Here is an 11,641-nt window from a genome sequence, read left to right as displayed (position 1 = left end):
AATAGAAAGAAATTAATTGGCCAACTAATATATATATATAAATAAATTAGCCAGGCATGGTGGTGCATGCCTGTAGTCCCAGCTATTCGGGAGGTGATGCAGGAGGATTGCTTGAGCCCAAGAGTCTGAGGTTGCTGTGAGCTAGGCTGATGCCACGGCACTCTGGCCTGGGCAATAGAGGGAGACTCTGTCTCAAAAAAAAAAAAAAGGCAAAATTCTCCGATAGCTTTGCTGATCATCTATAGTACTAGAGTTACAGAAATAGTACTTGTGCATAATGTATTCACGTATAAATTTATTTAGCCCTAAAATCAAATTATAAAAACATCAATCCCATCTTAAAACAGGCATTTTAAAAGCATTTCTGTCATTCTAAGTTTACATCAAGACATCTGCACAGTCTGGAGACCCAAATCCCTCTAATTCCCAATGACAAAGACAACTTTTGCTAGTTGTGGGGTGAGGGAGACGGAGCAGGGGTGCTCTGCTAACAGTCCAATGGGCCCAGGGGGTGCCGCATCTTACTCAGCCTGAGGTTGCCTCCGTGATCTCCAGGGGAGGAGTTTTGTGCTGAAACAGGTTCCTAGTAAATGTCCAACGATAATGTTACAAAATTAACTGAAGAGAAAAGAACACAACTGAGGCTTCTTGCCCACTTAGATTCGCCATGTTAAGTTTTTCAAACAGGACTCTGCACAGCTGGCAAGCCTCGAGTCCTGATTTCCAGATGTAATAAAGGCTGGTTAACATCCTTTAATAACTACTTTGCAAATCCCAATGACTCCCTGACAGCTTCTCTAGGCAGGGAATAGAATAAGCGTGCGGGTGCTCTAAAGATCTCACAGACAAAACGAGCTCAGTTTAATCATTTTCCTTCTAGGTTGACTGTAGAGTTATGTGAATTCCAGTTCATAAAGCCCTGAGTACAGAGCATGAAAGCAACGTCTCTTCTTTAGTCACAGCCATGCCATTCATCGGCCTTTCCCTTTGCCTCCTTTATTCTTGGTGACTGTTTTTGGAAATTGGGGTAACTCCCTGCAGGTGGGTGGCAGGAGACAGCATGTCAGGACAGCATTATGGGAGTGCTGTCCTCTCTCCAACCATGAGGAAGATGAGGCAGGTAAGATCAAGAGAACGTTTTGTGAACAGGCCAAGACCGTCCAATTTGTACCCGTCCTTTGCAGCCAGTGAAACAGCATCTGAGGCTGTCCAAACTCGCAGACACAAGGAATCTCAGTTGCAATGCTACTGCGATGTATATGTCAATGATCCTTATTTAGGAATGACTTTGATTTCTCCTCCGCTGTGGGTTCCGTGCTTAAAAGGCCTGGGCTGAGCGTCAGCAGGGAGGGATATAGTTCTAGAAAACGTACAGGGCCAGAGACATCCTGCAGCATGTCCGCTCCCTACCAGATGGTCCCACTCCTGAGACTGCTACAGGAAATAAGCCATGCAATAGGACATGATTCTGGTCCTGTATACGGTCAACCAGCTCTTATCAAGGACACACAGAGGGGTAAGTCTACAAGGAACAACTCCATGTTCTTCTGGCCTCTTAGTCTTCCATGTCTGTGAATTTTCTCTTCTTGTAATTCTGAACGAGGTTAGATGCTGTGATCTGAGAAGCCTGCCCTTTCTCCCAGCACTGAAAGTCATTCAGCCCTTTCTGCCCGGCTTGAAATAAGCCCCTCTCCATCTCGTCTAGCCTGGCTACCAGCGCTGAAGTGTCTTCGTTGTAAGCATTCTGGGAGGAGTCCATGATGCGGCGAAAACGTCCAATAAAAGTCTGAACAAGAAGGGAGTAAGAGAAGTCAAGATCAAGCTCACACCCCTTAAGGCCAGATCCATTTTTGTCTTAGAACTTTAAATGGTATGAAAAGAAAGAATTAGGTCTCAGGACTCAACCAGAAGGCGGTCTGAGTCCTGTCTACCACTCGAGTAAGTTACTACACACTGCCAAACCCCGATTTCCGTGCCTGTGAGATAGTGTTGTGAAGTAATACATGTCAAGCACCTAACAAATGCCTGGCACATAGTAAGCCACTCAAAAAGCATTAGCTATTATTGTTAGTTGTAACAAAGGCCACAATGATATACTGCAGTCACATGCAGACAGTTTTCAACCAGAAAAAGACTCTTGATTTAACTGGATGCAGTTTCCATGTCTTCAGTCTGAAAGCAGGATGGAGACAAGTATTATCTGCGGGTACCTTTTTACCACCGGGCTCTGAGCACACACCATAAGCCTCTGCCCCAATTTTTTCAATTCCTTAGGGCAAAGTCACCTTATGTAGAAGCAACTCTAGTTTTTTTTTTTTTGAGATAAGAGTCTCGCTTTGTTGCCCAGGCTAGAGCGAGTGCCATGGCGTCAGCCTAGCTCACAGCAACCTCAAACTCCTGGGCTCAAGCAATCCTGCTGCCTCAGCCTCCTGAGTAGCTGGGACTACAGGTATGCGCCATCATGCCTGGCTAATTTTTTCTATATATATTAGTTGGCCAATTAATTTCTTTCTATTTATAGTAGAGACGGGGTCTCGATCTTACTCAGGCTGGTTCCGAACTCCTGACCTCGAGTAATCTGCCCGCCTTGGCCTCCCAGAATGCTAGGATTACAGGTGTGAGCCACCGCACCTGGCCAGTAACTCTAGTTTAAAGCATTTTGAGCTTTGCGCAGTGGCAGTATCGTAGCCAATGAGGTTTATCCGAGGCGCGATTATTGCTAATTGAAAACTTTTCCCAATACCCCGCCATGACGACTTGCAATATAGTCGGCATTGGCAATTTTTGACGGTCCCCACGGGGACTGGATAAAAAAAAATAAATAAAAAAAAAAAATAAAAAAAAAATAAATAAAGCATTTTGAAGCAGTGATAGAAAAAGAAAACATACAACTCACTAAAAAGGGGCAGGATTCCAATTTAAGAACAGCTTTCTGCTCAAAGAATTTCCTAAACTTGAACCATCTATCACCTATGCATTGACTTCTCTTACTAAACGGATAGCAATGTTTTCCCTTACTATCTACATTGAAAACAACACTAGCAGGTAGCAGCCCAAACAACCTTTAAGCCTGATAAAAGATGTCAACACAGCCCAGGGAGCAAACATGTCTTGAACCAACTGTTCTTATAAAGCTAGAAATGAGGAATGAGGCATTTTGGAGATTTATGTCCTATGAGGCAAAAAAGATGTTTTTTTTTCTAATATTAACAGAATAAAAAATAATTATGAAAAATTAAAATAAGGTTATACTGTATAAGATGGCAACAGATGTATAATATTGTTCTGTTCATACAAAATAATAACAATAATAGTTACTGTTTATTACATGGCACTACATAACATTCCAACTTTATAATTTTGGCACTATTATTATCTCTATCTTACAGGTGAAGAATTGATGCCTAGAGAGGTCAAGTAGCTCGACCAAGTCACATGTTAGTCCATCGCACAGCCAGGTCTTAACCCCAGAGCAAAGGAAGGGAACAAATGACTCAATAACTCATGTATTTCCAACAGGAACCCCAGACCAGGCCTGCGACTAGGCTGGGACTGTGTATCTAAGTCCCTGTCACCTATAATTCATCATCACCCTTTTTTCATTCCGTGGACTTCCTGCTAGTCCCAACTCTTAGCGAGCAAATATGAGGAACAGCAGATAAGTCATATGTTAAAAAACAGGTGGCTCACACCTGTATTCCTAGCACTCTGGGAGGCCGAGGCAGGTGGATCGCTCAAGGTCAGGAGTTCATAACCAGCCTGAGCAAGGGTGAGACCCATCTCTACTAAAAATAGAAAGAAATTAATTGGCCAACTAAAAATATGCAGAAAAAATGAGCTGGGCATGGTGGCACATGCCTGTAGTCCCAGCTATTCGAGAGGCTGAGGCAGAGGATTGCTTGAGCCCAGGAGTTTGAGGTTGCTGTGAGCTAGGCTGACGCCATGGCACTGTAGCCCAGGCAACAGAGTGAGACTCTGTCTCCAAAAAAAAAAGAACATACATAACAGACATGTGTAATTGTATAGTAACAAACCGAGTTCACAAGTCATACAATGTCCTGGGTAAAAAACATCTGGTGGCTGCCATGCTGGCTCCTGAGACATTTTAGCACCATAGGTTTTCACATCAATTACTTGCCTGTAGCAGAGATTGGGAAATGTCTGCATTCTCAGGACTGTCAAAATGCAGGAGTTGGGAGCCAAACCCGTAGAAGTGTGGCCCCATTTTGTGGAGGTCCACCACATTGGCATCTGCACTGAACACGGTCCTCCACCCCTCTTGGTAGATCTTGGGAAGTTCCACAGAAAGGATCCGACGCTTGTTGTCAAAAAGTCCTTTCGCCAGCCACAAGGGGAGTTCAATCTTCGAGCCCTACATCAGAGAAGAAGGTAGATTTTAAAAACAAATAACACAGAAAACGTGTGTGACAGAAAGGAAATACACATTGCCTGAGCAATACTGCCTGTTGTGTTTGGGGAAATGGCTGTCAAAAGCAGAAGACCTGGTAGTGACTTGGAGAAATGAACTGTGTGTGCTGAAGTTTTATGTCATGATGGAATGGGGTGAGAAAATGGATTTATACAACAAAAACATAGTGGAAAACAAAAATCTAGTATAAGAGGAAGTTTTCTAACTAATATAAATAAAAGTTGTCCAATTGTAGGACAATACTTCAGAGCTATCGCAAACATTTCTACTTTCTTTGACTATTCAATATCTATTGCACATATACACTTGCTGAGTGCCTGCTATGTGCTATGCACCACCCTGGGTGCTAGGGGCATAGAAAGAAAAATAGGGTCCCCCTGAGCTCAGGTGGCAAGCCCCCCCCCATCCCACTTCACAGCTTCAGAGATGACAGAAAAGATAAATGTTTCTCTATATTTTTAAAGCCTTAACAGGATTGGAAAACCAGATGAGGTGGTCATGATAGACCAGATTTAAGAGAAATCTCAAAAAAAAAATCAAAAGCAAACATAACTGGATTGAATGAAGCAATGCAAGTTTAAAACTCAGACTAGGGAGAGCTGCTGTAAAAAGTGGAAGCAGAGCTTTTGGCAAACCTTACGGGACTGGAAAGACAAATATTGTGTTTAAGGCTGCCAAAGCAGTCAGGACATGAGAGGCTAAGATCTGAGAAAGAAGGGAGAAAGGTAAGCTCAATATCTGGCACAAACTTTAAAATACATTTTAAAAAATTCAATGGAAATTCCACAAGTGAAAAATATAATTGAACCTAAGAAGTCAATAGGTTAAATCAAACTTAACAGGTTTATTAGACTTGACATAGACGAAGAGAGGATCATGAATTGGAAAAAAGGTTAGTGGAAAATATCCAGACCTAGCAAGGAGAGAAAATATAGAAAAGAGCATAAGAGACATATACAATGTTGTGTTAAAAAAAAAAAAAAAAAGGTCTAATGCATGTAATTTGAAGAGATTTGATGGGGAAGAAAGATAAATTGAAGCAAAAAAAAAAAAAAAATTGAAGAGATAATGGCTATACATTTTCCAAAATTAAAAAGAGATTTCAAACCACAGATTCAAGGAACATTATGAAAAACAAATAGAATAAATACTAATAAAACCACAGCTAGGCACATCTTACCCAAATTGCTCAAAACCAAAAACACAGAGAAAATTTTAAAAGCAGTTGTGGATGAGGGTGAAGAACACATTGCCTTTAAAGAAGAAACAATAAGACTAGGGCCAACTTCTCAACAGAAACCATGGAAGCCACAAAACTATGGGAATGGAATGACATTTTTAAAAAGATGCTGAAAGAAAATATATACTGATGTAAAATTCTATACCCAGTGAAAATATCCTTTAAAAGCAAAAGTGAAATGAAGGCATTTCAGACAGAAAGTGTGCAGGAAAGAGTTAACATAGCAAGACTGAGACTGCTACCTTTGCAAGACATGCTTGCACAATTGGCTCTTGATTGGCATCTGGGAACTTGGATTTCAAAAGGGTTCCCCATCAGTTCCAGGACTGATGAGAGCATCTCATTGTGCCTAAACTATTTGTACAAACAATGTGGTTCATGTTGAACACCTGCTTTCCTTCTAGGGGTCTGAATTTTGGCATGTGCTAGGCAGACAGTGCCTACGTGACCAGCCCCCAGTAAAACTCCAGGCACTGAGTCTTTAACAAGCTTCCCTGGTCGAGAATATTTCACACATGTCAGAATTCATTAGGAGAATTTAAGTGCATCCTATGGGATTCCACTGGGAGAGAACTCTCAGAAGCTTCTTCCTGGGTCTCCTCTAGACTTCACCCCATGCATCCTTTCCCTTTGCTGATGTTGCTTTATATCTTTTGATGTAATAAATCCTAACCATGAATATGACCATATGCTGAGTCTCGTGAGTCCTCTTAGTGAAAGATTGAACCTGGGTTGGTCTTGGGGACCCCTGGCATAGATAGAAACCGAGAACTTATTACCAGAAGACCAAGAGTAGGGAATCCTGAAGAGAGAATGAAAACAACTCCAGAAAATACTATAGAAATACAGGAAGAAAAAAAGAGTAATGAATAAATAAGTCAGCACATAATAATAATAATAATAATGTTTTATAAGGTTTAAAATGAGTCAAATTAGGCCGGGCGCGGTGGCTCACGCCTGTAATCCTAGCACTCTGGGAGGCCGAGGCGGGCGGATTGCTCAAGGTCAGGAGTTCAAAACCAGCCTGGGCGAGACCCCGTCTCTACCATAAAAATAGAAAGAAATTAATTGGCCAACTAATATATATAATATAAAAATCAGCCGGGCATGGTGGCTCGTGCCTGTAGTCCCAGCTACTCGGGAGGCTGAGGCAGGAGGATTGCTTGAGCCCAGGAGTTTGAGGTTGCTGTGAGCTAGGCTGACGCCATGGCACTCACTCTGGCCTAGGCAAGAAAGCGAGACTCTGTCTCAAAAAAAAAAAAAAAAAATGAGTCAAATTAGAATACCTGACAATAACACAAAAGGAGGAAGAAAATGGGGTTTTAGTGTTCTAAGATCCTAGTCATGTCTGTGTTGAATAGTAGTAACTTGTATAACATTCTTGTTAGTCAGAAATGATTGTATAATATTATATTTAAGGTAGCCACTAAAATAATAGAATATCTAACTAAACTAATAAAAAGGTAAATGGATAATAAATAAACTTGGTTAATCCAAAAGAAGTCGAGAAAGGAAAGAAAAAGGAACCTAAATCAGATGGGACACAAAGAAAACAGTAGGAAGGCAAAATTAAATATAAATATATCAATAATTAAATCAAATTTAAATGGATTAAATATACCAATTAAAAATTGTCAAACTGAATAAAAAACAAAACCCAACTATATGCTGTTTAAAACTAAAGGCACAGAAAGGTTGAAAATAGAAGGATGGGAAAAATGTCATGTAAACACGAATCAAACAAAGAAGCATTACTAGAGATAAAGAGGAACATTTGACAGTGATAAAAAGGTCATTCTATCTACCAGAAAAATAAAAATACCTATCTAAATTAAGAGAAAAGGAGAAATAGATAAATCCATAATTATAGTGAGACTTTAACATGTTTCTTTAGATAAATAAAAAGCAGCAAACAAAGAATCAGCAAGGATAGAGAAGATTCCAATAAAACAAATAATAAACTTGACCTAGTTTACAGACACGGATTATTTATTGCACACCATGACTTCACAATAGACATCTTTTCAAGTGTATATAGAATAGCTAAATGGAACATATGCTGTGGCATAAAGCAAGTCTTAACAACTTTCAAAAGACTGAAATCATTCAAACTATTAATATGTTCTCTGGACAGAGCGGAATTAAGCTAGAAACCAAAGGCAAAAGGATAAGTAACCAACCAAATCCTAAAATGTCTGGAATTAAGCACTAGTCTCCTAAACAACTTAGGGGTCAAAGAAAAAATCACATTAGAAATTAAAAATATTTTTAATTCACTGATAATGAAAATACAACAAATCAAAACTTATACATTTAAAGTTGTGCTTAAAGGAAATGTACAGCTAAAAATGTATAAAGGAAGATTGAAAAAAAAAATCACTGACCTAGGTATCCATCTTAAAATGTGAGGGGATGGAGAAAAACAGAAAGTGAAGTCCAAATAAAGTAGAAGGAAACAACGAACTAAGAATTTAATGACCCAGAAAACAAAGGCAGAAAAGAGAAAACTGACAGAACTCTAAGTTATTTCTTCCAAAAGACTAACAAAATTGATAGACTCCTGGCAAGACTAATCAAGAAAGAGACAGAGAGTACAATTTATTAATACCAAGAATAAAAAGGACACCACTATAATCCTACTGACACTAAATAGATAGTACAAGGACATTTAGAACATTGTACCAAACAGTTGACAATTTAGATGCAATGGTCAGATTTCTAGTTAAAAACAAATATACCAAAACTAACATAAGAAGAAACAAAATCTGAATAGTCCTGTATGTATAAATGAAATTAAATGTCATGCAAACCTTCCTACACAAATCTCTCATGCAAAAGAATTCCAAATAATTAACATGGACACTTTGCCCTCAAAGAAGTGGAGCATGACTCCCCACTCCTTCAGGGCAGCTGTGCATAATGACTTCTTTTCAAAGAGTACAGTATGAAAAGGTGGAAGAAACTTGACAAACACCTCAGCCAGGTGATCAAGTTTCATACCAATGGCAATACATCACGTTGACAGTAGGTACCCTTGAAATGATGCGATAAAAATGGTATTTGACCTCTGTGGTCTTCCTCCCCAGAACCCAGAACCACAGTCTAATCATGAGAAAAACATCAAACAAATCCCAATTGAGGAATGTTTTACAAAATACCTAACCAGTGCTCCACGAAACTGTCAAGGTCATTAGAAACAAGGAAAGTCTTACAGTCTCTGCCAAGAGTAGCCTAAGGAGACATGACTACTAAATGCAATATCGTATCCTGGAATAGAAAAAAAGGACATCACTGAAAAAGTTCCCAGGCTCTGTGGAGTTGGAAGGGGAAATGGGAGAAGCAAGGCTTAATTTTTTTTTTTTTTTTGAGACAGAGTCTCACTCTGTTGACCAGGCTGTAGTACCCTGGTGTCAGCCTAGCTCACAGAAATCTCAAATTCCTGGGCTCAAGCGATCCTCCAGCCTCAGCCTCTAGAGTGGCTTGGGACTACAGGCATGAGCCACCATGCCCGGCTAATTTTTTCTATATATTTTTAGTTGTCCAGCTAATTTCTTTGTATTTTTAGCAGAGATGGGGTCTCGCTCTTGCTCAGGCTGGTCTCCAACTCCTGAACTCAAATGATCCTCCCACCTCGGCCTCCCAAGTGCTAGGATTACAGGCGTGAGCCACCTCGCCTGGCCTTAACTTTTTTGTGATAAATCTTTTGGCACTATTTGACTTTTAAAACTTTCTGTGTTACTTTGATAAAAATTAACTCGAAACTAACAGACCAAACAAAAACACCCTTCTGAACAAAACTTAGGTGAAACAGGAAATCAAAATTAACCATTTATAAGTCATGTTCCTGGGACAAATTGTTATTTAAAGCCATAGGGCCCTATATTCGACTCCCAGCTCAACATTTACTGCGAGACACTGGCCACGTTACCCAACCTTTTTGGGCCTCAGTTTCCTTGCATGTAACAATAGCTAACTAGAGGGCTGATGAAGGATTACAGAGGTAACAGCCAGAAAAACTTACCTCCCCCGCCCCATCCAGGCTGGCGGTAAGCAAGCCCTCAGTAAAGGGGTGCTGATACCCTGATCATCATGCAGGAATGAACCTAACAATTTAGGGTTCCTACACTCCTCACATGCGCTTACAGCCCAAAACCGTGTTAGGGCAAAGGCAAACGTGACCAGAACCCTCATCCTGAAGTATTCAGTTGGGGGCAATCCATAAGCATTCATCACAATGATGAATTTGGACAGTCAAAAATGAAATCAAGGCTGGGCGCGGTGGCTCACGCCTGTAATCCCAGCACTCTGGGAGGCCCAGGCGGGCTGATTGCTCGAGGTCAGGAGTTCGAAACCAGACTGAGCAAGAGCGAGACCCCCGTCTCTACTATAAATAGAAATTAATTGGCCAACTAACATATATAGAAAAAATCAGCCGGACATAGTGGCGCATGCCTGTAGTCCCAGCTACTCGGGAGGCTGAGGCAGCAGGATCGCTTGAGCCCAGGAGTTTGGGGTTGCTGTGAGCTAGGCTGACACCACAGCACTCACTCTAGTCTAGGCAACAAAGTGAGATTCTGCCTCAAAAAAAAAAAAAAAAAGAAAGAAAGAAAAGAAAAAGAAATCAGCGTTGGAGGGAGCCTGACCACCTAGGCTCAGGCAGCCTCCCCACCGGTAAAGTCGGAGCCCACAGTGCGCAGACACCGCGCAGAGGCGGGTCCCGCAACTCCAAAGCCCAGAGGCCCGCGCGCCCCGCCGCGGCGACCTGGGCCTCGCGGCCCGCCGGGAGCGGCAGTCCGTCCGCGGGCACCCGCGCCCGAAGGCTCACCGGGGGGACCGCGTTGTCAGAGTCGGCGCCGGCGCTCCGCTCCAGGAAGAAGGCGCCCAGGCGGGGCAGGGCGGTCTCCGTGCGCACCGGCAGCTTCTCGTGAGACATCAGGATGTCGTCCAAGGACAGAAAGTTCTCCTCGGGCCCCAGCGCGCCCGACTCCACCCGGCAATAAGCCTCGGACATGGCGGCCACCGGAGCGTCTCCTCTCCCACTCGCGTGATCCGGGGGGCCGCAGGGAGTCGGGGGGCAAAAGAGGACGAGGAGGACGCCGGGCCGGACTGTTGGGGAAACGCATTTCCCGCGCTCAGGGACGGGCCAGACAGGAGCAGTCGATCCAGGCGCGCCTGCCCAGGCAGAAGCAATCGATGGAGTCTGCGGCCTTGCAGCCCAGGGACCAAGTGGCGGGGAGCAGTTGAGTGGGCCGGAAGAAGTGTCTTCCCTCTGCGCGTGGCTCAGTGTGCGCTCGTTACAAAGAACCTGGATGGCCCATTGAAGCTACAGGATGCATTTGCACTAGATTGTGGTCCTTTAAATGTTTATACGAAATTAAAAACACTTTGCAACACGTTTGGGGGCTCAACATAAAGACATCACGTGCCTCCACTGCATGCTTAAGTCTGGCCTTTCCTACAGTTTTTTTCACCGTGTAACTCTGTGAATCTTGATATTTGAAAGAAACATTAAAAAAAAAAATCTCCAGCACTAGCCCCAGGTAGTTATCATGGACTAGATTATGAACTATTTGTTGTATTTTGGTGGGAGTAGGGGGTGGGTGGTGAATTGAGGGGGGCGGGGCTTGCAAAGAAAGGCCTTGAGTCTCCTGGGGCCTTCCAGCTCACCTTACCATCAACTGACAATCTCCCTTTGTGGCTCTCGATTTAAATATATAAAAGAGGAAATCCAGTCAGTCCAGTTTATCTTTTTGAGGCAGGCCACAATTGTGACAGATTGCCAGACATCCTATAGATGGGGTGTCTGTGTCAGGTGCCATCACTGGTCCAGTGGCTGGGGGAGGGTGACAGGGGAGGGATCATGGTCACATAGCAACCATGATCACATAGGGTCACATGGTCACATAGGGTGGTGGCAGATTGTTGAGAGATGCACTACAGAACGTACTTTATGTAGAAGAGCATTTCTGGGA

At 42.5% G+C, this 11,641-nt stretch overlaps 1 protein-coding gene and 1 non-coding gene across 2 annotated transcripts; one reads left to right on the top strand and one right to left on the bottom strand.

The window, feature by feature from the left end:
• Positions 1-275: 275 nt before the first annotated feature.
• Positions 276-10,864, bottom strand: GINS3 (GINS complex subunit 3). Its single transcript, XM_020282722.2, has 3 exons — positions 10,495-10,864; positions 4,139-4,372; positions 276-1,786 (listed from the first exon to the last, which is right to left on the bottom strand). The coding sequence occupies exons 1-3, from the start codon at positions 10,678-10,680 to the stop codon at positions 1,556-1,558; spliced, it is 651 nt and encodes a 216-aa protein (XP_020138311.1). The 5' UTR covers positions 10,681-10,864; the 3' UTR covers positions 276-1,555.
• On the top strand, positions 2,663-2,803 carry LOC142862977 (U4 spliceosomal RNA). Its single transcript, XR_012913869.1, has one exon. It is a non-coding gene; the product is annotated as a U4 spliceosomal RNA (small nuclear RNA).
• Positions 10,865-11,641: the final 777 nt, after the last annotated feature.

Source organism: Microcebus murinus, chromosome 20 (genome assembly GCF_040939455.1).
Source record: "Microcebus murinus isolate Inina chromosome 20, M.murinus_Inina_mat1.0, whole genome shotgun sequence".
In the NCBI taxonomy this organism is placed as follows: Eukaryota; Metazoa; Chordata; class Mammalia; order Primates; family Cheirogaleidae; genus Microcebus; species Microcebus murinus.
The sequence above is the reverse complement of the archived record's forward strand: the minus strand, read 5'-3'. Positions and strand labels throughout refer to the sequence as shown.